Source organism: Podarcis gaigeae (genome assembly GCF_964106915.1).
Source record: "Podarcis gaigeae genome assembly, chromosome: 11".
Classification (NCBI taxonomy): Eukaryota; Metazoa; Chordata; class Lepidosauria; order Squamata; family Lacertidae; genus Podarcis; species Podarcis gaigeae.
This window is the reverse complement of record NC_139687.1, coordinates 30,149,194-30,174,011: the sequence shown is the minus strand read 5'-3', so window position 1 is coordinate 30,174,011 and position 24,818 is coordinate 30,149,194. Positions and strand designations below refer to the sequence as shown.

General features: G+C 41.8%; 1 protein-coding gene and 1 long non-coding RNA gene across 6 annotated transcripts in view; one reads left to right on the top strand and one right to left on the bottom strand.

Moving 5' to 3' along the window:
- ADGRV1 (adhesion G protein-coupled receptor V1) overlaps positions 1–24,818 on the top strand; it is a 232,105-nt gene that overhangs the window by 147,898 nt on the left and 59,389 nt on the right. For all 4 annotated transcript variants that reach the window (XM_083703064.1, XM_083703065.1, XM_083703067.1 and 1 more), the window contains one exon: positions 18,914–19,030. In XM_083703064.1, the coding sequence (XP_083559190.1) occupies positions 18,914–19,030 (117 nt within the window). The remainder of the gene's footprint in view (positions 1–18,913; positions 19,031–24,818) is intronic.
- LOC310827393 lies at positions 15,612–24,747 on the bottom strand. Of its 2 annotated transcripts, none has more exons than XR_014556339.1 (3): positions 24,540–24,747; positions 22,216–22,343; positions 15,612–17,212 (listed from the first exon to the last, which is right to left on the bottom strand). It is a non-coding gene; the product is annotated as an uncharacterized lncRNA (long non-coding RNA). The 2 variants fall into 2 exon arrangements; XR_014556340.1 differs by lacking the exon at positions 15,612–17,212 and adding an exon at positions 21,944–22,131.

Sequence of the window (24,818 nt, the reverse complement as noted above, 5' to 3'; positions counted from 1 at the left end):
CCCCCACAACTCTCATTGCTTCATCCCAATTTGTCCAAGAGGGCCTCCCAGACTATATGAGAAGGATTTTTTGTGGGGGGATGTAGGGGACAGAAGCGGCCAATGGAGGCTGACACTTCATGCATCCTATGAAGTGAGACCTAGTGCACAAAAATTGTGTCACTATTAAGGACAGAGGAGAAATTCAGTTCGGTTGGCATTTAAAGGGAAAGCTACCTAATTTGCATTTCCCAAAACTGTACACTACCCAAAACACAGCCACTCTCCATGAATCACACTTCTCTGGACTTTACAATGCACTTCTCTAGCCAAGCAATCACTACAAAGTTTCATATACTGGGGTAAAGCCATTCTTATAAATGTATATATTAGTGGCGTGCAGAAATGCATTAAGTTATGGAAAATTGCAAAAATGTGAATATCAGAGAAATTGCATACAGGGATGTGCATATTAGGGGAATACTGCATGAAAATGTTGCTTTAAAAAACAATAATAATCACAAACAGATATGGAATTGTGGAGTTTAGAAAATGAGAAACCAAGAGAAACGGAACTTGAAAGGTTTGCCCATCCTGAATCACAATAAATCTGTTGGTCATTTGTGTGCCACCAGTTTTTGTGATACTTTTTCTGATAGCTTCTGATACTTTTTGGGATAATTTAGAAGGCAATAATCCTGGCCATTGTTTTAATGTATTCACTGTCCAGTCCAGTTTCCTTTCTTGACAGCTGAATTACCGGTAGCTATCACTTTCATATTGACACTGAGTATAACAGCCCACTATGAGGCACTCTTTATCCACTTTCCGTAAAGGTATGCTAAGGCAGCTCTGAAACATTCTGCTCCTTCATTCATGTTTCCGCCCCCTCTCAGTAGCTCTGCAAAGGTTATTCTTTACAATGAATGCATGTAAGAAACAGAATGATGTGAAACAGTGTTTTCAGAACTCCTGAATGGGCCATTCTATTCTTGACGTCATAAGAAATGCACTGAAACATGCTACTTTTGACTAAACAAAGAATAACTATGGTTGAAGCTGTCCCATTATTTTTAAAATAATAAATCATTGTGGTAGTGTTGAGAAATCACTCTTTTAGAACCTTAGAGCTATGAATCTGCACTTGTAAGATGAAGAATTTGGCATAAGTGTGAGGAAAAAAATGTATGTCTGTTACTATGTGAGCCAGCGTTTCCCAAATGTCAGGTTGAGATGGAGTTCACCAGTAGAACATGAAAATAGTGAACAAGGTTGGGGGAACACCAAAACAATGGACAACTGGGGCCCGAACTTACGGATTTCAAAATTCCACTACTGGGCCTCCATATTAACATTTCAAAACAAGTGCAATGAGGTCTGCAAACAAGTATAAGACAAGTCATGGCTTAAAATGTAAAGAATAGTGTTGAATTATATGGTGAAGCAGGGATGGGCCTTGTTGTACTCCCATCTTGACTAGGACTAGGGGAGAAATTCTGTGGACATGGATTATGGTGTTATAGTCCAATAGCTTCTATAGGGCTACTGATTTCCTATCCCTGCTGTAAACACTATAACTGAGGATATTATCCACTGACAACAAATAAAAAGTTACAGAATGTAAAATATGTAAGCTTGTTAAAAGAGGGTAAAAAAATCAGAAAGCGGTAATAGCTTATCTAATAAAAATTGCAGTGTTTTGTTAAGGCTGTTGTAGCCTGTGTATTGTGGCACATCAGTACTTTAAATTAATCTATTCCCAATTGAAAATCTATAAACTTAATCAGAAATGGCCAAGTAAAGTTCTGTTTTCAATGCCAGTTAAGCACGTGCTTAAATCTTTCACACTGAAATCAATGGGGTTTTTTTAAGTGTTTAACTTTGGCAAGATCATTCCCATGGCTATTTAATATCACAAGTACATATATATTGGCTTCTTCTGTGCTATAGGAAGTGCAAATTAAAGGAAAAAGCAAATGTATGTACAATGAAAATATAGTCTGAAATATTTTAAATCTGAGTATTTCTTCAGAGTTACTTGATACGTCTCATTGTGGTTGCATGAGCAATTGTATGAGTTGAAATAGTCCAGATTGGTGTTACAGTATAATACCTCTGATGTATCTGAGCTATGTTACCATGAGAACTTGTGGGTGTTAGCTTGGCATCAGGTTCCGTAAGGGTTGTTCCCAGCAATATGGGAGATAACACTGATGGTATGCCAAGCTTTACAATCTCGTCTTTGCAAAGCTAACATTACACCATTTTCTGTGCCTCTGCAAGCAGGCACAATAAGATTTTAGATTTGGCTACCTGGCCCTGTTATAGGAAACTCCTGGGGAACTTTCTCTTGAGCGCTGTGCCCCAGTTTGATCAGGAGAGTATGTCTCTGAACAGTTGCCACCTAATGTCACATACAGCAGAAACACAATCTTAGATCTGAGGCTGTCCTTGCCCTATGTAAATTGCATTAAAGGCATTAAGTACCTGCTTGTAATAAAAATTAAAAAAGCAGCTAGCAAGTGTAACTTTTCATACATCTTGGTGTGTTGGTGTGGTGGGGATTTTGTTGGAGCTGGGATGTGTTCAGATGCCTGAAGCCACATAGCGACCCACTGTTGCATGTGCTTCTCCAAACCAGAGATTGGAGAATTTAAGATGTTTTTAAGAATTTGTAGCTGATTATTAGAGTGAAATCCACATAATTATGAAATACTAGCTGAAGGATGCCAACATATGGCCACATAGCAAAAAAACTGGAAGAAACACTTCCCCTGTCAATGGTAACAGCCGAACAGCTCAGACATTCTAATCTGCTTTCTATAAATTGATAGTGTGCTTTTTTCTTTTCTTTTTCTACTGCCACAAGAATATTAGCATTTGGTGCAGTTTCCTTTATCCCATTATAAGCACACAAGAGCACCATATCAGGTTTTGGGTCTGTGGTGTGCTGCTAAGATTGCTTTTCATATGTACCTCAAGGTCTTGTGCTTCCCTGATCACCACCCTTACAGGCTTACTCCAAATCCAACAAAAAAACCTTTATCTCTGAGGACCTGTTATATGTAGACAGCTTCCAGAGGTTTTCATAGTACAGAACTGCAAGTACCTCAGGGAAAGAATGTAAATAAAACTCAGGATCTATCACTACACAAGGAGCTGTTTTGAACAAAGCAAAACGGTTTGTGCAACTGTGCTACAAGTGGTGTGTTTGTTTCAGCAGCAAATGCAAAAGTAGGTGAGGCATTGGTTACTTTTTATAACAGAAACTCTGTCTGGAAGTGACAGACATGTTAGAACTGAAAGCATTGGGGGGCAGAGAGGGGATTGTTGTGTAGCTATTTACTGTCACTCTCTGAACATCTCACCAAGCCTAAAGTTCTCATTTGGTCACAGCTTTCCATTAGAACACCATATGCGAAACATCAGTAGTCTACCAGGTACTGTAGTCGCTTGGGGCAGCAGCCTTTTTGGAATCAGTCTGTAACCCAAGAGGTTGGCCCCAATATACCTTGCAGTGCCTCAATTCAAAGGATGCCAGGGCTTAATGTTTGGTATGTGTGCGGCTTCTGTGCTCAGTCCAAAAGTTGAGTCTCAGCATCCTCTCAGAAATCCAAGGCATCTTGAAACCCCCACCCCTTTTCAGGTCACATGGTGCAGTTGCTTTGGTTAGCCATGACAACATATTTTTCCCTGACCTAGATTATAATCCAAAATGTGACAGTGATAGTTGGTGAGATTAAATAGCCGCATTTCATTGCTCATTCTGTGTCAAGGGATACTGCACCCGACAGTTTTTTTCTAGAAAACATTGTAAGAGGCGTTCTTAAGATTCTAGCTGTTTCATATCATTCAAGGAAGAATAATTCCTCATCGGTTTGGAAATTACTCTCTCATATACGCATGGTCCTTGAACTTCAGACACGTTCTGAAATGCATTTTAAATTGCTCTTCGCTAAGCTGGCTGGTACAGTGAACTATAAAAATAACTCTCAGGCAGCTTTAACTTTCCTGGAAATAAGCTTTTATTTCATTCAAATCAGCCTCAGTGGATCACACGGTAATAAGAACAGTAAACATGAATTGAGAGCATAGCTGTGGGGTTCAATCACATCTGACAATGCTAGCCTGGATTTACACAGCAACTAACGCTGCAGTTGAAATCATACCTTGTTAACAATGTGTTTTGTCCTAAAAGTGTTACATTTTTTCTCTTCCGAAAAACGACCGGCTGCTGCTAAATGACAGTTTGCCAGCACTGATCGTTAGCAGATTCCTCGCGCTTAGAACGGAGAAGAGAGTGCCGTATTCTGAAAGGGGGAACAAAAGCTGGGAGGGAGAGAAAGGAAGATGCTGCTGAGGCTGGAGCGAGCCAGTTTGAGCCGGCACTATTTAGCAATGACGGAGAGAGTAGAGGTGGAAATGGGGGAAGGGAAGGCACTCGCTGGGGAAAGGGGTGTGGGGGGGGACGCATCTCAGTTCAGCCGTCACTAGCTCCCGAAAGGTTCATTGCTAAAGCTGCTTTAGCAATACATTATCTCCTTTAAATGTGTGTGCTCGTTCCCATGATTGTCTGTGGGAGAGAGACTAGGTAGGAACATCAGCATGCAGCACTCCACAGCCTGAAGATTTGAATTCAAACTTCTCTGTTTGATTTCCGACTTGCCGTTTGCTTTCTGCTTTTGTGAGTGATGTAATGCTGGCATACCTTCATTAGGTGTGTGATTTTGCGCACAAGTCTTTTTAGCATGAAGAAAGTGAGACAAAAATTTATGTGTGTGTGGTTACCCTGACTTCCATGGTTAATAGCTGTGGTCATCCTAAGGCTTTAGAAATCTCATTGGGGGAGGGATTACATTTTACATACATACAATAGAGGGTAGCATGTGTGCTCTATATGGAGATTTAAGTCCTATTCAGGCATTCGAGTGGACACATGTGGGCTTAAACAGGCGAGGGGAGAGGGGAGGTCACCATGTGTGCTGAATCCATTTCAGACACGTGTGTTCAGTAGGAAGTTCTGAAGGAGGATTCTAAGTTCTGGGACAAAGTGGCTGGGACAAAGATCTGAAGCAAAACCAGGATGTGCTAGGGAATTGGGGCACAGCTGGCATGCACCCCACTCCCTTGCAAAAGCCCCCTTGCATTTGCTCAAATGCTTGAATAGGGCTGGGGAATTAACATTTCATCCCGTTTGCTGGGCTGGATCTGATGTGCTCATGTTGTGGTGCCATTCTTCATTCCCCATCAGTTTAAGAAGTGATCTGATAGTTGCCACTGTCACTTTTACCATACACAGCTGATAAACAGGATGCACTACTGAACACTTTGTGAACTATTGGCCAGTTCCCGTGACTACTGTTTGCAAGATTACCACCTCTAAAAATCAGCCTGAGAACTTAATTACATGCAGCTTTCAGTGCAGGGTTGTTATCAAGCCCTCTTCTGCCTTTTGCAGAGTTGGAAGCAGGCTGTGGAGGAAATAGACTAATTTGTAATTGTTATAACATGCTTTTTTTTGTCAGTGGCAGAGATATTCAGTCTTCTTCTCCTCCCTCCCCCAAGTATCATCGGTGAAGCTGATCTGCCAAGTATTTTGCACCTTTGTTTGCTAGGTCAATTTTCCTTATCTACTGACACTCTTTAGCAAGGTCATCAACATTCAATATGGCCTCTAGCAGAGTACTGTACCTCTAGTTTCTTTTTGATCATGCTCCTCTAATGTAAGAGCTAGAATCTTCTCTTGCCAGTTTATTTGCCTCAGGCCAAATTCAGAGCTCAAAAATGGGGAAACACAGAACAGTGTGCACTCATTTATGCCATGTTGAACTGTATTCGTTGCTCACTGTGAGCCAGGGATCTGGGAGACACAGCTGCATCACATATGCCACATTATTTACTTTGTACATACATTGCTTCCACATGGGAGAAAAGCATGTATATTGCCTGGATACCATCACATCTGATGAATGGGATGGCATGTGTATCCATTTTGCTGGCCAGCTGAGGCTACATATTGCATGATACATAAACCTTTAACAACGTATTCATGGACCAGAAAGGCAACATAGGAGGATCTGTGTGTTTATGCAGGGAAATTCCTGGCACGTCCTGGTTTTTGGGTGTCAAAATGGCATTGGGGGGAATTTTGCCGAATTGGCAAAATGTCAGGGAAAACCTGGGTATATGGCAATGTGGTGGAAATAGCAGTGGAAACAGCTCAAAAAGCTTAAAATCACTATTTGGGGGGGGGGGACAATTTGGGTTTGTTCCTCCAAAATGCTAAACAGTTTTGATGGGTTTCTTTAAAAAAGGTTGAGGTCTTCCTAAAAAAAAAGCTCAGCGGATGTCAGGAATTTTACTTTTTGATATATGGCAACCTTATGGGGTGGTTGCTTGCCTACTGCAGTTCCTATTCCAGCCAACAATCTGGAAATTGGGGTTAGGGCATGGAACAGCATCAGGAAGCGTTCACTTCATACCTCGTCTCTGCCGTGAACTCACTAGGTGGCCTCAGGTAGGCGGAGTGGGGTGGGGTGAATCTGACTATTTTGCTTTTTCATTTTTCATTTTTCTTCAGTTAAGTTCCCCACATTTCCACATTAGTTTTCAACTTTAATTTTCTCAACAACCTTTTTATTTAATCAGGCTTTTTGTGTGAATTATGCACATTTTTTGCAAAGCAATTTCCCCTAATTTAACACACATTTGCATCTTAGTTTTGCTCTCACACACATTTTATGCACACATTACCTTTGAGTGCATTTTTGCACACATTATTTGGCATTGCAATATGCAGAGAGGTGCAGATCTCTAAGGCTAGCTTCATTTGGGGGGGCTGCATATTGTTTTAAGAAAGTGCAAATTGGTTAGATTCACCTTTAAATGTGAATTGAATCCAATTTCTCCCCCATCCGTAATGTCAGGCGAGCCACTCTATTTCCATCACAAAATCTTAGGAAGTAGGGAAGAGTCCAAGCTAATGTAGAAGGCGTTGTAAGAAGCTGGCATGGGCTGCCACAAGCAGGATCTGGAGGAATCACACAGGCCTTTGCTGCTACATACATCATGAGAAACCATAGTTTCCCCCTTCTAATTCCTCTTTCATGCACCAGCTCTCAGACATTCCACAGCAGGAAGCTTCCCTGACCGGCTGCCAGTCTTCCCATATAGGCACATGCATGGACAGCAGTGGCGTAGCGTGGGTTGTCAGCACCCGGGGCAAGGCAAGTAATTTGTGCCCCCTAACCCTAACCCCCAGATGTTGCGCCCGGTGCGGCCGGGCCCCCCTGCACCCCCCCACGCTACGCCACTGATGGACAGACCCATATCCAGTCGGGAAATTGCCCATTTAACTTTGAGGGCTCTCAGATTTCCCATACACAGCTTCCCCTAGGCAACATGGTTCTTGTAATGTCATGGGAGAATGTTACCAGGAAGCTTATCCCAGTAGTTAATGCAAAATAGTTGGGTTTAGTTATATTGGGGGCACTATGCATGTGCTTGAAAGTAAAAGTTTCAGTATTTCCTGTTTCAGACCACTGATAGGTACATCAAATCAATTGCAGGAAGACTTAGCTTTAAAGAAACTTCTTGATGTTAGATGAGCTCATTTCAGCATGCTGATGCTTTTCAAGCATTCTGGAAGATATTCTGGGTTGTGATACTGAATTTGCATTTCTTGTACTGACTTTAAACAAGGGATTTTGTGTTTGTTTCTAGTAATTGCAGAATGGCCACACACACACACACACACTGCTTCCAAACCAAGACAGTGTGAAAAGGCTTAGCTGGATTTTTGCCACTGATAGCTGGTTGCAGAATCTTTGTTAACAATACACAAGCAGTGAGATGTGGTATTCAGAAAATGATAGTGTATGTAGGCATAATCCACTTTTCAAAGGGTCACAGAGAGTGCTCCTGAGCTGAATGGAAGCATTAACAGTAGAAATAGCCCTGATTTCCTGCAATTATTTTGTAGTTGCTTGCACCATTTAGAAACAAGTTATTGTGCTCTACATCCACACCACCCCCTTGCTATGGTCTCCTTTTGCATTGTCCTTGTCAGTATTATTCAGGACCTACAGATTAATTGCCTGTTAGCCCTGAACTGTTTCTGTTCACACTTTGGCTGAATGAATGGTGATGCACTGCTCTGACACAAATCATGTGTAAATGAGACCTTTTCTCTGGTACTGTAGCAAGGTACCTGGTAGTTCATATTATTGAGTGCAACATTAGAGGCCTGCAGTCAGTCAGGGTATTTTCCCCAATCAGTTTGCATCATCATCATCATCCTAATTTATTTATACCCCGCCCACTCTGGGTGGCTTCCAACAAAATATTAAAATACAATAGTCTGTTAAACATTAAAAGCTTTCCTAAACTGCCTTCAGATGTCTTCTAAAAGTCTGGTAGTTCTTGTTCTCTTTGACATCTGGTGGGAGGGCATTCCACAGGGCGGGTGCCACTACTAAGAAGGCCCTCTGCCTGGTTCCCTGTAACATGGCTTCTCGCAGCGAGGGAACTGCTAGAAGGCCCTCGGCACTGCACCTCAGTGTCCTGGCAGAACGATGGGGGTGGAGACGGTCCTTCAGGTATACTGGACCGAGGCCATTTAGGGCTTTAAAGGTTAGCACCAACATTTTGAATTGTGCTCGGAAACATACTGGGAGCCAATGTAGGTCTTTCAAGACCGGTGTTATATGGTCTTGGCGGCCGCTCCCAGTCACCAGTCTAGCTGTGGCATTTTGGATTAGTTGTAGTTTCCGGGTCACCTTCAAAGGTAGCCCCACATAGAGTGCATTGCAGTAGTCCAAGCGAGAGGTAACTAGAGCATGCACCACTCTGGTGGGATAGTCCGCGGGCAGATAGGGTCTCAACGTACTAGCCTGCATACCAGATGGAGCTGGTCTGGACACACAATTGACCTGCGCCTCCATGGACAGCTGTGAGTCCAAAATGACTCCCAGGCTGTGCACCTGGTCCTTCAGAGGCACAGTTACCCCATTCAGGACCAGGGAATCCTCCACACCTGCCAGCCTCCTGTCCCCGCAAAACTGTACTTCTGTCTTGTCAGGATTCAACCTCAATCTGTTAGCCGCCATCCATCCTCCAACCACATGCTTCTCACCGCTCAATTCTTGACCATGTGCAACTTTTTTCTACCCATTCTCTCTCCCATCAGATTCTTTCACATTTCTTCTCTTCCTCTCACTGCTATTTGGACCACCCCTTCCATCACATTTCCTAAGCCTCCTGTTGCCTGGTTTCCTTGGCACACTGTCTTGTCAGCCTCCCTGGTTCCTACCTTCCTAGGTTCCTAGGTTCATGTGTCCTCTCCTCCTCCTTTTCTACTGTTTTCTGCATGTCCCGCCTTTCTCTGGAAGCTGAACAGCTCAGTCAGTGGAAGCCAGACATTTTTATGCCTGCCTCGCCCATCTGTGACATTAGGGTTAGCAGCTGCTTTGCCACTTCCTCCTCCAAACATTTTTCCTGCAGTACTTGGATTCTTGTGTTAAAGCATCTAGTCTTTTAACTAAAGAATGACCACAGTCATAATATGTTTACTAGCCCTGTTGTCCTCATTGGAACATTTCCAAGCACAGGTGTTGAGGATCAGTCTAAAAGGTAGGCTAGGAAGAAATGAAAAAGACAAAGAGTAAAATGTGAACTGTGGTAAAGGTGCCTAGCTTTTGTCTCTTCATTGAGGCAAGCTCTATCTAGGATTGTCAAGTGTGCCTTTTACGATCTAAAGAGAAACCAGAGTATAAGTTCCCCTTCTACAATCTCTCTAAAGAACAGGAGGAGAAAGCAGGAGACAGTAAGAGAAATTCTTTGGGGTACACAGTTTTCCAGATAAAGTCCTTAAGGTGAAAGCTAGTTTATTTGTTTTGTTTTGTTTTTACAGCTTTATATTTATAGCACTGTGATGTTCTCAGGTTGAATATAGCAATGCAAATGATTCCATTGCAATATATAAGCTTTCCTGTATTCTGTACATATTTTCAGTGTGACATTTTTTGGTGTCTTTTAGTACCATCTGTGAAGTATAGTTCTTCTTCACTATAACTCCTTGAATATAGGCATGCTCTTGGTTGATGAGGTATCTGAATCTTCTCTTAAGCTCCCATACAGCATGGTGCTGTAGTTTATGTTATATTGACTATTCGGTTCAATACTGCTTAGAGATTACAGTATTAAGCAGCATGCAAATTGTGAAACAAAATAAATAGTGAATAGGATAACAGTCCTGTGACTCCTCCTGAGATGGGGAACCAGTGGCCACCCACTCCTGTTGCACATCCCGCATCTTCCCTGATCATTCACCATGCTAGCTGTAGCTGATGGGAGTTAAGGTCCCACAACATCTGGAGGGCCACAGGTTCCCCATCGCTGCTATAGGTACTACATAGCAGGCCCATACAGAGGCCCCAGCAGTGCTGTGGAACCTAATCCTTCCCTAGAGCTCAGGAACCAGCACCTATGATTTTATAACGGAAAAGATCAGTTACTGCAGTGTGCACTGCAATCATCTGTCATTGGAAATGCTTTGGAAGCATGGCTAAATGAGGCAATGGGGTAAAGGTAACAAAAAAACAAAAAAGGTAAAGAACCCCTGGATGGTTAAGTCCAGTCAAAGGTGACTATGGGGTGTATCACTTATCTCGCTTTTGGCCGAGGGAGACGGCGTTTGCAAACAGTTTTCTGGGTCATGTGGCCAGCATGACTAAACCGCTTCTGGCACGATGGGACATTGTGACAAGTGCTAGAGCATGCAGAAATGCCATTTACCATCATGCTGCAGTGGTACCTGTTTATCTACTCACACTGGTATGCTTCCCAACTGCTAGGTTGGCAGGAATGGGGACAGAGCAACGGGAGCTCACCTCATTGTGTGGATTCGAACTGCTGACCTTCCGATCGGCAAGTCCAAGAGGCTCAGTGGTTTAGACCACAGCACCACCCGCTCCCTTCACCCCATTGGGTAGAAAGGTACTAGCACAGGTACAATGGTACTACAAAGGTCCTCCCAACAGCTGGGCCAGCTGCTTTTTGTTTTCCAAGCCCAATTCACAGGACAAATCTATGAAAGCCATAAATTGTCTGAGCCCAACAGAACTTTGGGCACGGGTTAGCAGCCTTTGGAGACCTCTGCACACATTCACAGACTGGAGAAACTGTTACACACAGCTGGCAAACCAAGCACATACTGCAGCTTAGTGTATTGGCAACAAACAAATGCTTCTTTGAAGCCTAATTTCAGTGGTGGGGAGAGGGATTCTGTGGGTAACAAGAAAGGCTGCTGCAGGGACATTGACTTACAGCACAACCTGAAACATATTTATTTAGAAGTAAATCCTTCTGACTTCTGTGGGACATACACTCTAGTAAATGTATTTATGGCCACAACATTTTGCTGCAATTCTAACCCCACATACATAGGAATCAGTCCCGTTGAACTTCTGAGCAGACATGTGTAAGGCTTATTGTTAATCACCAACCCTATTTCCTAGTCATGCTATTGCATGATACCTTAGCTTCAGCAGAGGGATGCCAGGTCATCCCCCTGTTTTGTAGCATTGGGTAGAAAACAAACAGGCTGAGTTCTTGGTGGGCCATTGTATCTGTCTGGTGGGCTGTGTTGGGCACATGTACAGGCCTGCAACAAATCATGGGAACACAGTGGTAGATGCAGTGGGCTTCAGAAGTCTTTGGTGAAACTGCCAACTTTGAACCAAGCACTTTAATGTAAAAAAAGCACACATTGCATAGGAGCATTTGACAAACTAGCTAGCTAATGTTTGTCAGCATTTTTTAACAGAGAACAGCAGATTTTGAGCCTTGAGTTTGCATCAGGTTATTCATTTTAATTGCTGTTTATAGAAGAGTGTCTGGAATGTATGGATAAGTACGACAATGCCCTTAACCCTCTTCACACCTAAATATAAAAACATATTCATTGCCAAAGGAGAACAGGGTGGGACACAGCCTTCCAGTGCACTGTGTAAACAACTGCTCTTTCAAGTAGCTAGAAAATGTCAACAGTTATATAAGTCGTTGCTTCATTAGCTATGCTTCATTTTTTAGCTATGCAGGAACTACATATTCCCAAGCACATAGGAGACATTGCCAGGGAAAAGGACTGTATAATAGTTTAACTGAATCAGATTATGATTTTTCACAAATGAAAACCAAATGGTGGAAGTGATCAGCAATTGCATTTTTTGTGCAGCTACATGAACTTATGTCCTGGCTTATGAAGTTATGTTGGCACAGAAGCAAATCTCCTTGTTTTCTGGTACCTATCTCTGAAAAAAATCACTGTTCCTATTTTTTCTTTCTTTCTTTCTTTCTTTCTTTCTTTCTTTCTTTCTTTCTTTCTTTCTTTCTTTCTTTCTTTCTCTTTTCTGGGATGCCTTTTTAAAATTGTCCTGGTGTGAGTTGCTAGCATTTGGTGTTCTGTAGGTTTTAGCTTCGTCCCCTCAAATATCTAGAGGTTCAGTGTCTGGGTGGGTGGGACTTAGTTTAGTGCACCTGCAAGTAAATGCATGTATGAAGATATCAAAGCACACTGCAGTGTGCAGCCTGACATTTCAACCCATTCCAGAGTGAGCTATATTTTAAACTGTGTAATATATTGTTAAGGTCATTTATATTCTAGCATATCTGAAACCCATAGAACAAAAAACCCTTCTAGCATTTAAATCTGTAGAGGTTGATTCAGAGGGCAAGGGAAGAACCCGTGGGTGGAAACTGTAGGGAAGCAGATTTGAGCTAAACATCAGTGGGAAACTTCTTTATGGTAAGAGCTGCTTGACACTGGAATAGATTTCCTCAGGAGGAGGTGAACACTCCTTTGCTGGAGGTATTTAAGCAGAATCTGGACAGCCATCTGCCAAGGGTGCTGTAATTGTACAGGTGGTGCCGTGGTCTAAACCACTGAGCCTTTTGGGCTTACTGATCAGAAGGTTGGCAGTTCGAATACCCGCAACAGGGTGAGCTCCTGTTGCTTTGTCCCAGCTCCTGCCAACCTAGCAGTTCGAAAGCATGCCAGTGCAAGTAGATAAATATCGCTGCAGCGGGAAGGTAAACGGCATTTCTGTGCGCTCTGGTTTCTGTCATGGTGTTCTGTTGCACCAGAAGTGGTTTATTCATGCTGGCCACATGACCCGGAAAGCTGTCTGTGGACAAACACTGTCTCTCTCGGCCTGAAAGCGTGATGAGCACCGTAACTCCATAGTCGTCTTTGACTGGACTTAACCATCCAGGGGTCCTTTACTTTTACCTTTTTAATTGTAGCCTGCATTGTAGATTCTGCATTGAGCAGCTGGTTGGTTTAGATGATCTCTGAGGTTCCTCCCAAACCTGTAAAATTGTATGATTCAGTGACTTTGACAGGGTGTAAAAATGCAGCACACAATCGTGTCATGTCATGGGGTGTGTGGGCTGGAGCTTGTGAAGTGGAATATTGGGATAAGAAGGAGGCATTGCAAGCATATCCCTATTTTCATCTATGAGTTTGAGCAGGCATCATGTCCATACCTAAGCATTTACTTAGTATTGTACCAAATTTTGGGTTATTGCCAATCTGCAGCAAATCAATATGTCTGAATAACATGCAAGTATTTGCTGCTCATTACTGTGAGATGATGAATACAGGTTCACATGCTAACTCTTTAGTGCTAAATATATTTAGATTCCTTTATTTCAACAGGATTTCATTTCAGGTACATATGTATAACCCAATGCTCTATGAGCATATGAAGCCAGTGTAGAGACGTACAGATCACTTCCTTTGAAAGAAACCCCATTTATTTAGGACTTTAGGATTATGGCCATTGCTGTAAAGCAATTCCCAATTTATCTCACCAGCCTGTACAACTATAACTTCTAGTGTAAAAATATATATATATACATTGAAACTTAGACTCTGCTTTTTACCTCAAAAATTAAGTAATGTCTGTTATTACTGTGCCTTCCATGGCTTAAAGTGGTTATTTATAAGAGGAAACTGGTCTGGATTTCCTGTTAATATCCATTCAGCTACACATTCTTGTGTTCGTCTATTTCTATGTACACTTTTGTCCTAGCTTTTTAATATCACATCAAGAATTTCATCCAATCCAATAGTATCCTTGGTAGTAGAATCCTTGGCTTTTTAAACAAAAGTTATTGTGAAAAGTTCAACCACAGAACACTTCTCATGTTTCTTTTAGTGTACCAAAATATAATATAAACTCACTCTAAAGGCTCATCCAGGAAAATGTTAACCATCCCAAGCCTTCTAAATCTTCAAGTCACCTCCCCAAACCTTCAAATTTATCTCTTTCCTCCCCTCGCCTATTTCCCATGATGCTCGCTGCTTGAAAATTTGTCATGTAGCTCCTAGGAACAGAGAACACTGAAGGCTTTGGTAGCCCAGGCATGAGAGTTTGGGTCTCTCCTCAGTCCTCCCTAGACTGATGGTACATTTCTTGAAACACCAAAGGCCAGAAGTTTACTGGATGGATACCATGAGACATAGATATATGTAGCATGAGCTAGAGAGCCCAGAGCATCTATGTGCTTTTGTGTGTGCATGCTCTTCAGACAGGTGTGCAATCAATCCTGGAAGGACGCATTTAATCACTAAAAACCCTATATCCAAAATCTGAATACTAAATTCTCATAAGAAGAAGCCAGAATGTTTTGCTATTAAAAAAGTAAATATATTTCTTTTGTTAGGAATATAGGATGCTGCCTTATACTGAGACCACTGGTGCATCTAGCTGAGTATTTGCATTGACTGGCAGTGACTTTTTAGCCAGATGTTCTCCCAGCCGTGTCTGAAGATGCCAAGGATTGAACCTGGCACCTTTCACATATAAAGAATGTGCTGTACCAGTGAGCCTCAGCGCTTCCCCTTGTACGTCACTGAAATAAATAATACACACATGCATACACATGCATAAGGAGAAAGCACTTATGCCTGCACACTTTGTGAAGGACAAAATTTCATATTTCAAGGCATGTCAATCTGAAGAACCAATTAACCTTTAAAGGGGTCTTTTCAGGGACAGAGGAACCAGGTGTGAGCAGAACACCACGCACACCATCTCACTTCCGTTTCAAGCCATGTTCTTATATAAAACCAACTAAATAAATACTTTTTAAAAAATGCCTTTTGGTTTTTCCTCTGCTTTTGGTTGTTTTGCGTGCTTAAGTTGAATAGATTTAGCGTTGCGTCGTACTTTAACAAAAGGGAGCATTATCAGGGTTCTCAAATGATCTTGGCGGTTTGTTTTAAGCCTTTCTGCAAGAAATAGCAAAGGATTAACACCAGCTGTTTTGAAAGATTATATTTTCTATTATTAGTGTTAGTGAAGAACATTAATGATCTCGCAGCTCTATTTGAAGATGTAGTTAACTGAAACAGAAGCATTACCAGGGCATTTTCTTTAAAGCAAATTCATGAAGCTCAATAGGAAATAATATGATCTTGAGAAGAAATGTTCCAAAACCAACATTTTTCACAGTAGACACATGCTGATATTTTCTCCTTCCTAGTAAGAATTTATTTTTACTCTAAATGATCACAGTGAGAAGAAAACATTGAACAGAGATCTGTATATTTTATCAGGTGCCTGGAAATGTCAAACTGACCAGTGTTGGTGTCTGAGTGAGACAGTTGTATTTATTTATTACATTTCTGTACTTAGCCACAGAAAAGCTTTCTGAGCAGTTTTACAAGAAGGAGCTGCAGATCACTGGCAGAACATCTGCTTTGCACACAAAAGGCCCCAGCAATGCCAGATTTACATATGGACTGAGCGAGCTACAGCCCAGGACCACAGAATCTAGGAGGGCCTCAGTCTATTGCTACTTTTCCCCCCCAAAAAGGAAGGTTTTACTATCTAGGCCCAGTTGCCCATGCATGTCATGCATGCTGGTCATACCGGTGAAAGTATGGCTGAGCTGATACTGAACTACTTCAGTGAACTTGAAATAGATTTCAGTAAATGTAGAGGGCAATCATATGACAATGCAGCCAATATGGCTGGAAAGTATAAAGGCATTCAGCAAAGTTTATTCCATCTGTTGGAATAAAGTTTGCAAAGTTTATTCCATCTGTTGGACATTCCCTAAATCTAGTTGGATGAACTGCAATTAACTCATGCCTGGATGCAATGAATTTATTTATTGCCAGAATTAACTATCTTTATTGTTTTTTCTAAGCTTCTACAAAAAGATGAGCAGTGCTTTCAAAAATTTCTTGTCTCTTGGGTCAAAGGTTCCTAAACATTTATCAGACACAAAATTATGAAATCAATATCACAATGTGGACTTCAAACCAGCTTGGAACAATATATTAATATATCATCCAGCCATAATCTAAACTAGTGCTTTTAATTAGAGATGTCTTCAAAACATGTATATCCATGCTTGGGACATGAATTCTCAGGGTCTTGAGAATTCTTTTCTCAAGAAGGCAGCATTTAAAAACCCCAAACTCTTATTCAGCTTGGATTTTAAAGTGAAGAGGAATTCACTTTTTTCTAAAATGGCCCCAGATTTCTAGCATACCGTGTTAGTTATTTCTTCTTGTTGTTATCTTTCCTGAAGGAGAAGGATGTGTGGGTTCATATTTATGTATATATATGTATGTCATACTTTTTGAAACTAGGCTCTCTTAGATATTTTGCTACTATGTTATTTTAATTTATTTTTAATATTGGTATTAATTAACTACTAATTAGATTTCTATACCACCCTTCATCTGAGGATCACAGGCCTCTTTACAATATAAAAATACAGTAATACATACCATAGTAACAAACAAGAACAATACCACCCCCACCCCCAATTTAAAAGGCCATGGCGTGTTTAATTAGCCAAAGGCCTGGGAGAAGACAAATGTCAATTGTTTTTGTTATATTGTTGTTTTGTTTTTTACACTGTAAACTACACTAGAAATTGTATGTTGAAAGACAGTACAGAAATCTCATGAACAGGTAAACAATCTCTGCCTTATTTGGATAGCGATTTTGGCCCTCATCCAGCCCATTACTTATTCCAAACAGAAAATTGGAGATTTCTCTTGCCTTGTAGGACTTGAGGAGAAGGAGAGGTAATTGAGTGTCATCAGCATACTGATGATTCTGTACTCCACATTCTTTGACGACCTCCCCAAGCGCTTTCATGTACCCATAGGGGATGTTACAGAACCCTGCAGCACCCCACAGGAAAACTCCTGCAAGAAAGAACAGCAGCATCTTTTGACACATACCCAAGTAGGATCAAACCTCCTGCAAGGGAGTGCCATTAACCTTGCAGTGTTTACATTCCGCAGTAATCAAGCATGCTCATTATATTTTCTTTTCTTTACTTTTGCTTTTACAAGCTGAGATGTATCAAGTGCAAAATAATTTTCAGTGATGTGTTCATTTCACAATGCAGATGTCATTCCCTACATGTCACAGTATTATCACTTGCAAAAAAATACAGTTGTCAGGATGCACTTTGAGCTCTATGTTAAGTTTAACTAGGCTTGCCATATGTCAGGAAAATTCCTGACATGTCCTAAAAATGGTGTCAGGGAGGGGGGGGATTTAGCCGGGAATGGCAGGGAAAACCCAGATGTAATGTAGTCTTATTTTTAAAAAGCTCAACAACATTGTGGGTGTCAGAAAGGAGACACACACACTGCACACACTGCCAGAAAAGGGAGCAACCTCCCAGTGTTGCAGCACATTTGGGACTGCTGTTGCCTAGTTGCGCCCTTCTGAATCTATGCCCAGGACGATGGCATAGGGCCTCCATAAAGCAAAAATTGCTGATTGAACAGTCTCAAATATAAAACCTCCCTTGTAGCACAGAATACAAAAATGGCTGGATAACTTCAGCTGAAGCAACTTGCATCAGTAAAATCTGTGGAAATCTTCTTACCTATCCGTGTAAGAAGCAGAAATGATTGTAATGTATGTTGCAATCAACCTGAAGCTCCTTCGTCTTATCTATCTTTGCTCTGCCCTCTTCATACCTCTTCTAGTCCTGGGAGACCAGTGGGGAGGGGAGCGGCTCACAGCAGGATGGGAAGACTCCCTGGCTTCTTCAGCAGCCTGCCTGATCTCTGCCTCTTGGCCCCCCCTCCTCTCCAGACTCGCTTCTTTCTCCGATTCTGGAATGCTGTCTGCCAAGCCTCTTCCTGCTCACTAAACCCTGTTACCTCTTCAGCTTCCAACACACCTCCTCCCAGTCTGCTCCCTCTTCCCCCTCTGACCACTCATCATCATCCCACCACCACTCCCCTGGCCCTGAGCCTTCCTTCTGGCTCCTCCCATCATTCCTCTGCATCCAGCCAGTCCATGACAGATACTCCTTGCTGTACTCTGCAACTGTACTCAGTGTTTAGTTCTTGAGAATGGGCTTTCTCCGCTTTATGAAATTTTCTCCTTGGGGAGGCATGCCTAGCACCATCACAATCTGTTCTTAGCAGCAGGTGGAAACATTCATATTCACCAAATTTGGGATCATGACTTTCTGCTTATCTTTTAGTAGGGAGGGGTGCAGTTGACTCACACACCCACACCCACCCACCTATAAATATATGAGAGTCAACTGCACACACACACACAGAGAGAGACATATAATATCTTATTTAAGGTTGTTTTAACCTTGTTTTTATCCTTGTTTCAATGTTCATTTTTGAAAGCTGCTTTTAGTTTCATTGCTTTTTTAAAAAAAAGATGAATAAATATAAAAAATATAAATAGTAACAATTCAGAGCTGCTAGATTTCCACTGAATTTATTTCTCAGTCCTTGTATTTAAGAAATTGGTCTCAGAACATTAACATGTGCAGAGGTGGATCCTTTTGGTTTTCTTCCCTATTCTAAACACATTTTCTTTATTGTTATGTACCCTTTTAATGGTGATTATGATTTTCCTTCCAGATTTCATTTTTGGCCTCCGCTTACACAAGCCAACAACTCTCAGAGGAAAGCTGCTCTGCTTTGGGCTCCATCACTCACTATCTCTATCTTTGCCAGTTCAGCTGGATGCTTATTCAGGTTAGTAAGTATATGACTTTTCTCTTACACTTATCCAGCAGTTGCTTGGAGTGAGCTGCTTTGGTAGACACTCCGCCCCAAAGCAGATAATAAATAAATATGACTAAGGTAAACGAGACTGGGGCTCCATCTGCACTATACCTTTAAAGCAGTCTTTTACTGCTTTAAACAGTTATGACTTCCCCCAAGGAAACCTGGGAACTGTAGTTTCTTAAGGATGCTAAGGAGACCCCCCTCTCCATTACCTTAACAGAGGTAACACTTGTCAGAGTTCCCTAGGATGGGAGATTGACTGTTAAAACCAGAGTTAAATTGATTGTTAAACTACAGTTCCCAGGATTCCTTGGGGCAAAGCCATAACAGTTTAAAGTGGTATGATGGCAAACCTTTAGAGGTTGTAGGCATTTTCCATTGTAGAGTTAAATGAAATACACTGAAAAAATATCTATAGCTACAAAATCTCTGAACACTGGAGAAGTTACTTTCTAACCATACTTTTGGTACTTTTTTAATAAAAAAAAAAATGTCCACTTTAGGGAACTTTCTTCATAGAGGTATGAATATATATTGTAATATAATGCTGGATCTTTGTGACCTCCAGAATTAACCACAGTAAATGGAAATACCATCACCAAGTAACTGTGGTTTATTAGTATTTATTATTTACATCCTGCCTTTCAGAATACAAATCTTTCTAAGGTGTACTACAAGCAACATCAAAATACATTAATAAAATCACAATAAACAATATTAAAACATAACAAGCCCATCACTATACTTCCTGAAATGGGGCTGGATGGCACTAGGCGTAAGGTTACCAGGTTTTTTTCCAATGAATCCAGCGACACAATCAATCAATCAATCAATCAATCAACACCACACATTCGGGACATTGATGCTGCAGCAATGGTGGTGGCAGAGGGGCGGCCACTGCCTTGACCTCAACTGCCACCTTTTCCCTTCCTCCGAGGCTTCTATCTCCTTTCTCCATGAGCCTGGGCAGCCCCTGAGTTGTTGGTTCTTCGGTGGTGGTAGTGGGGAAGCGGTGCGCGGTGGGTCAGGCATGGAAGGCGGAGAATGAGGACTGAGAGCCGCAGCAGAAGCAAGGCTTGAGCAGCGCAATGCCTCCCTTCCCATTGGAGCAGCCCCAATCCCACTCCTACTTGCGTGCAAGCAGGAGGGGGGCAGGGATCCCTTAGCTGGGAAGGGAGGCTTCCCACTGCCTAGCCGAGAGATCCCTGCCCCCTCCTGCTTGCACTCAAGCTCTTATATGCAGCTTGAAGCCTCCCTTCCTAGCTGAGTGATCCCTGCCCCACTCCTGATTGCACGCAAGTAGGAGTTGGGAGGCTGCTCTGATAGGCAGCATGAAGACTCTCTTCAGAGCTTAGTTGCTGGGGTCAGGGAAGGTGGAGGCAGCCCGGAAGCTGCATCTTGGAGCCCCTGCACCACCATCATAATGGGGACTTCTGAGCAGCTCCTGAGGCCAGTCAGAGCTGCTGAGACGCCACTGCTGTGTTTCCCATGGACATTAGATGAAATCTGGGGACATTCTGGGGATGGAATTTCTCCAGGGACTTATTTGCAAATCCGGGGACTGTCCCCGGGAAACAGGGACATCTGGTAACCCAACACTAGGGGAAAGGGGGATAATACATGGATTATGTGTCTCTTGTTTGCTGAATGAGGGCTATATATCCTATAGCCAGTGTGGTATAGTGGTTCAGAGCGGTGGAGTCGTAATCTAGTGAACCGGGTTCGTGTCTCCGCTCCTCCACAGGCAGCTGCTGGGTGACCTTGGGCTGGTGACACTTCTCTGAAGTCTCTCAGCCTCACTCACCTCACAGAGTGTTTGTTGTGGGGGAGGAAGGGAAAGGAGATTGTTAGCCGCTTTGAGACTCCTTAGGGTGGTGATAAAGTGGGCTATCAAATCCAAACTCCTCCTCCTCTTCTTCTTCTGACTTGTTCTAGCAGAAAATGTTAAGGATCACCAAGAAAAGCCCCCTTTTAGGTCATATTTCTAGCACCTTATAGCTATACACATTCTTTCCAAATCCACATCTTTGAAGGAAATGACATCATTTGACTCATTCATAATCTTGGGTGGGTAGCATGGATTGATTTTATTTTTCAAACCAGCAGCATTGCTCAGAAAGAAAAAGTGAAATCTTTGCTAACTGGTGGATACTCATCCATAATGAATGGAACTAAAATGCATTACAGCCTGCCATTCATTATAATTATACAGTTCCAGTGAGTCATAGAATTACTGCAAGAAATCCAAAAGGAGGAAATTAACTATCACCATAGAATAATTATGTTTATATAACTAAATTGATTAGTTCACATCATATACCATGAAACAATAAATCTAAATAAAACAACTACACAATTTAGTGCCTTTGCGACTGGCTCTCAATCCAGCTTTCTTGTTGCTGTCCTTGTAGCTTTATTGAATGGCCTTGGGTATTCTTTGGCACTTTCTGTATCTGCCCTAGTTTGCTTTAAACTCTCTCCTTAGGTAACTAGGCTAAGTGGGTATTCAACTGTTTCTCTTTGCCCCTTCATCTTGCTGCAGGTTTTCCCACGGGAATATATTAATTGCCTAATAGATAAAGTTTATGTTCATTCTGAGTGCAACCCACTAATATGTGAATCACTTATCCTTTGGGTGCCACAGAGATTCCTTCTAGTCATTCTGTTTGTAGCTCTCTAGCTGCTGTTTGTTCTGATATATTTTGGAGCAAAATTGCAGTGGACCATCCAAACAGTCAGTTGCATGTTCTTTGGAGACTGACTGTACTTTTACCCATCTAAAACAACATCAGGATATGTTCAGATTGAAAAAAAGTTACGTATGTGTCTGCAGTCATAACCCTTGTTTCACCAACCAATTGTCAGAGTTATGAGCATGTACCTAGGTTACTGATTCCACCTGTTGTGAGGGTTTTAGGGTGTGTGTTTTTTTTGGGGGGGTGGATATATAAACCTGGTATTCTAGAATCTGACCATATGGAAGATTAAGAGATTAGACAAAGGAACTACTCATGTCATTCCTAGCCAGGGGTGCTATCCATCAATTTAGAGGCTGCAATGACCGCTTCCTGTCAAAAAAGCAAAATGGAAGTTGCTCAAACCCCCACCTTCATCGCCACACATAACAGCAGGAAATTGCACAGAATACCTACCTCACAGTGAAAATATTGCAGAACCATTCTGGACCTTTCACAAATGTCAGAAAAGTGGTTTGATGATTCCATTATTCTGGAGTAGTGATGGAATGAAAACAACACTATGTTGGCGGATGCAGAAAAATCTGGAAGTAAATGTTAAGTCACACAAAATAGATATTAAAATTTGAAGTATTAAGATTTTTTTTAAGGCAATTGATTGAAATGTGTCTTAGAAGAAGTTTCATTTTAAAGCAGAACTCTCAAGTGTAGTATTGTTCCATTAAGCATTACACAAAGAGCCAATCATTTCTCATTTACTTCCTGGGCACAATAGAAACTTCTGCCTGAGTTCTTTCATCCAGCAGCCAGGAAACTGACTATACCTATTTGTCTCCATATGACTGGTTATTGTTACACCATAGCAACAGGAAAGGATTTGCTAAATTTAGACCTGCTTTTTATATTTGATCTATTTAATTTTGGAGTACCAAACGATGAGAGAACCTATAGCTATCGAGATAGACATGACACTAAGCAGGAAATGGCAAACAAGCCAAGTTCACACCAAACTTTGCAGTGCCCAGTTGAGTCTGCGTATCGTTCATGTGATAAGAGATAGGAAAGTAGGCAACTATGGTTAAACAAATACAGAAAACAAGAGTTAGGACACATAGTACCAGTTCTATGAAAACAATCTGTGTTGCATGACTAACAAGACTTGATCTAAGAGATGGAATTGATGGGATCATGGCTCATTGACTAAACAAATTGGCATAAATAAATTCCAGGGTTCATCTGTCTGGAGCTGGAGCTTGGCCTAGTTTTGTATTCAAGGCCATGGAGTGAGCTGCCTTCTTTTTTTTGCCAAACATTTTGTTGGCTCTTTTAATGTCACAAGAAGAAGACAGCATTGCATAGCAGAGAATCAAAGCAGAGAATAGAAAGCAAAGGTTGAGGGAGTTATTAAAATAGCAGATAAGCAAATAAGGAAAATATGTGCATGTGTAATATATCACCATATCCATTGTCTGCATACAACATTCCTCCGCCCCCTGATCTCCCATTTCTCAATATGTGCAGAATTCTGAAGATACATGTGCTGTACAGGTTCTTAAATCTCATGTTACTTAAATATTTTAATAAATGCCACATTTGCAGGCATGAATCCTCCCTTTTAAACTGGTGTGTGTGTGTTATGAAAACTCCTCTCACCAACTGCCATATGCTAGTTATCATTTTTACCCAGAAAGGATTGCACAAGCAAGGCTGACTCTTGCAGGCATTGACCCAGTTAGGCCCTAGCTTACATTCAAGGTTATATGTGTGATTGGAGAAATGGCTGCCATACTCCAGTTTCTCAAAGGCAGGCATAATGGCTTGCATGCCATGGAAATAGTTGGCTAATTCTGCAAATCAAATGAAGAGGTGGGCAAAAGCACCCCTACCACACTATTGTTACAATTTAAACTTGTACTGGGCTTTTCTTACACACTTTTGCATGTAAAAGTTATAGATTCATAGAGTTGGAAGGGCCCTTGTAGGCTACCTACAACATCAAGCTGCTTACTCAGTGCTAGCAGATCCAAAGCTAGAGCATCTCCAAACATATGGCTGTCTAGCTTTTGCTCAAAAACCTTCAGCAAAGCAGACTCCACCTCCCCACTAAGTAATTGGTTCTATAGTTGAACTGGTAAGTTTCTCTTCATAGAATCGTAGAATGGTAGAGTTGGAATGGGCCATCCAGGCCAACCCCCTGCAATGCAGGAAACCCAGCTAAAGCATCTATGATAGATGGCCATCCAACCTCTGCTTAAAAACCTCCAAGGAAGGAGAGTCTACAACCTCCCAAGACAGACTTTCCCACTGTCGAACAGCTCTTACTGTCAGAAAGTTATTCCTGATGTTTAGTAGGAATCTCCTTTCTTGTCACTTGAAGCCTTGGTTCAAGTTCTACTCTCTGGAGCAGGATAAAACAAGCTTGCTTCCTCGCTTCCTCTTCCATGTGACAGCCCTTGAGATATTTGAAAATGGCTATCATATCTCCTCTTTTTCAGGCTAAACATACCCATCTACCTTAACCATTCTTCCCTAGAAAGCTTGGTTTCCAGACCCTTGATCATCTTGATTAGCATCTACCAACAGATCTAGGTGATTTCACGTTTAACTATAAACTGTTCTCCTGCAGTTTAAACCCATCTAGCCTAAACCTGCATCAGCAGAGAACAAGCTTTTGCCCTCATCTGTGCTTCAGGTGTTATGAAGAGTGCTATCACCTCCCTGCTCAACGTTCTCTCCCTGCTACCTTTCGCCATCAGACTTGTTTTCTCTACCACCCCAACCTTCTTTGTTCCCTCCTCCGAACCCATTCCAGTTTGTCTACATCCTTCTTGAAGTGTGTCTTCCAGAACTGCACGCTTTACTCCAGCTGAGTATTGCAGAAGTACAACTGTTGCTTCAACGATCACACTCAACTCAATTCCACCCCCCTCCCGGGTGCCCCACCCTTAATAGCTTACAGGGAAACAGCAGAAGGACGTTTCCAGTTTGATTGGCAGATAGGACAAAACCACACACAGAGTCTACTCAATTTCCCCACTGCAAAATGAACTGTTGCTTCT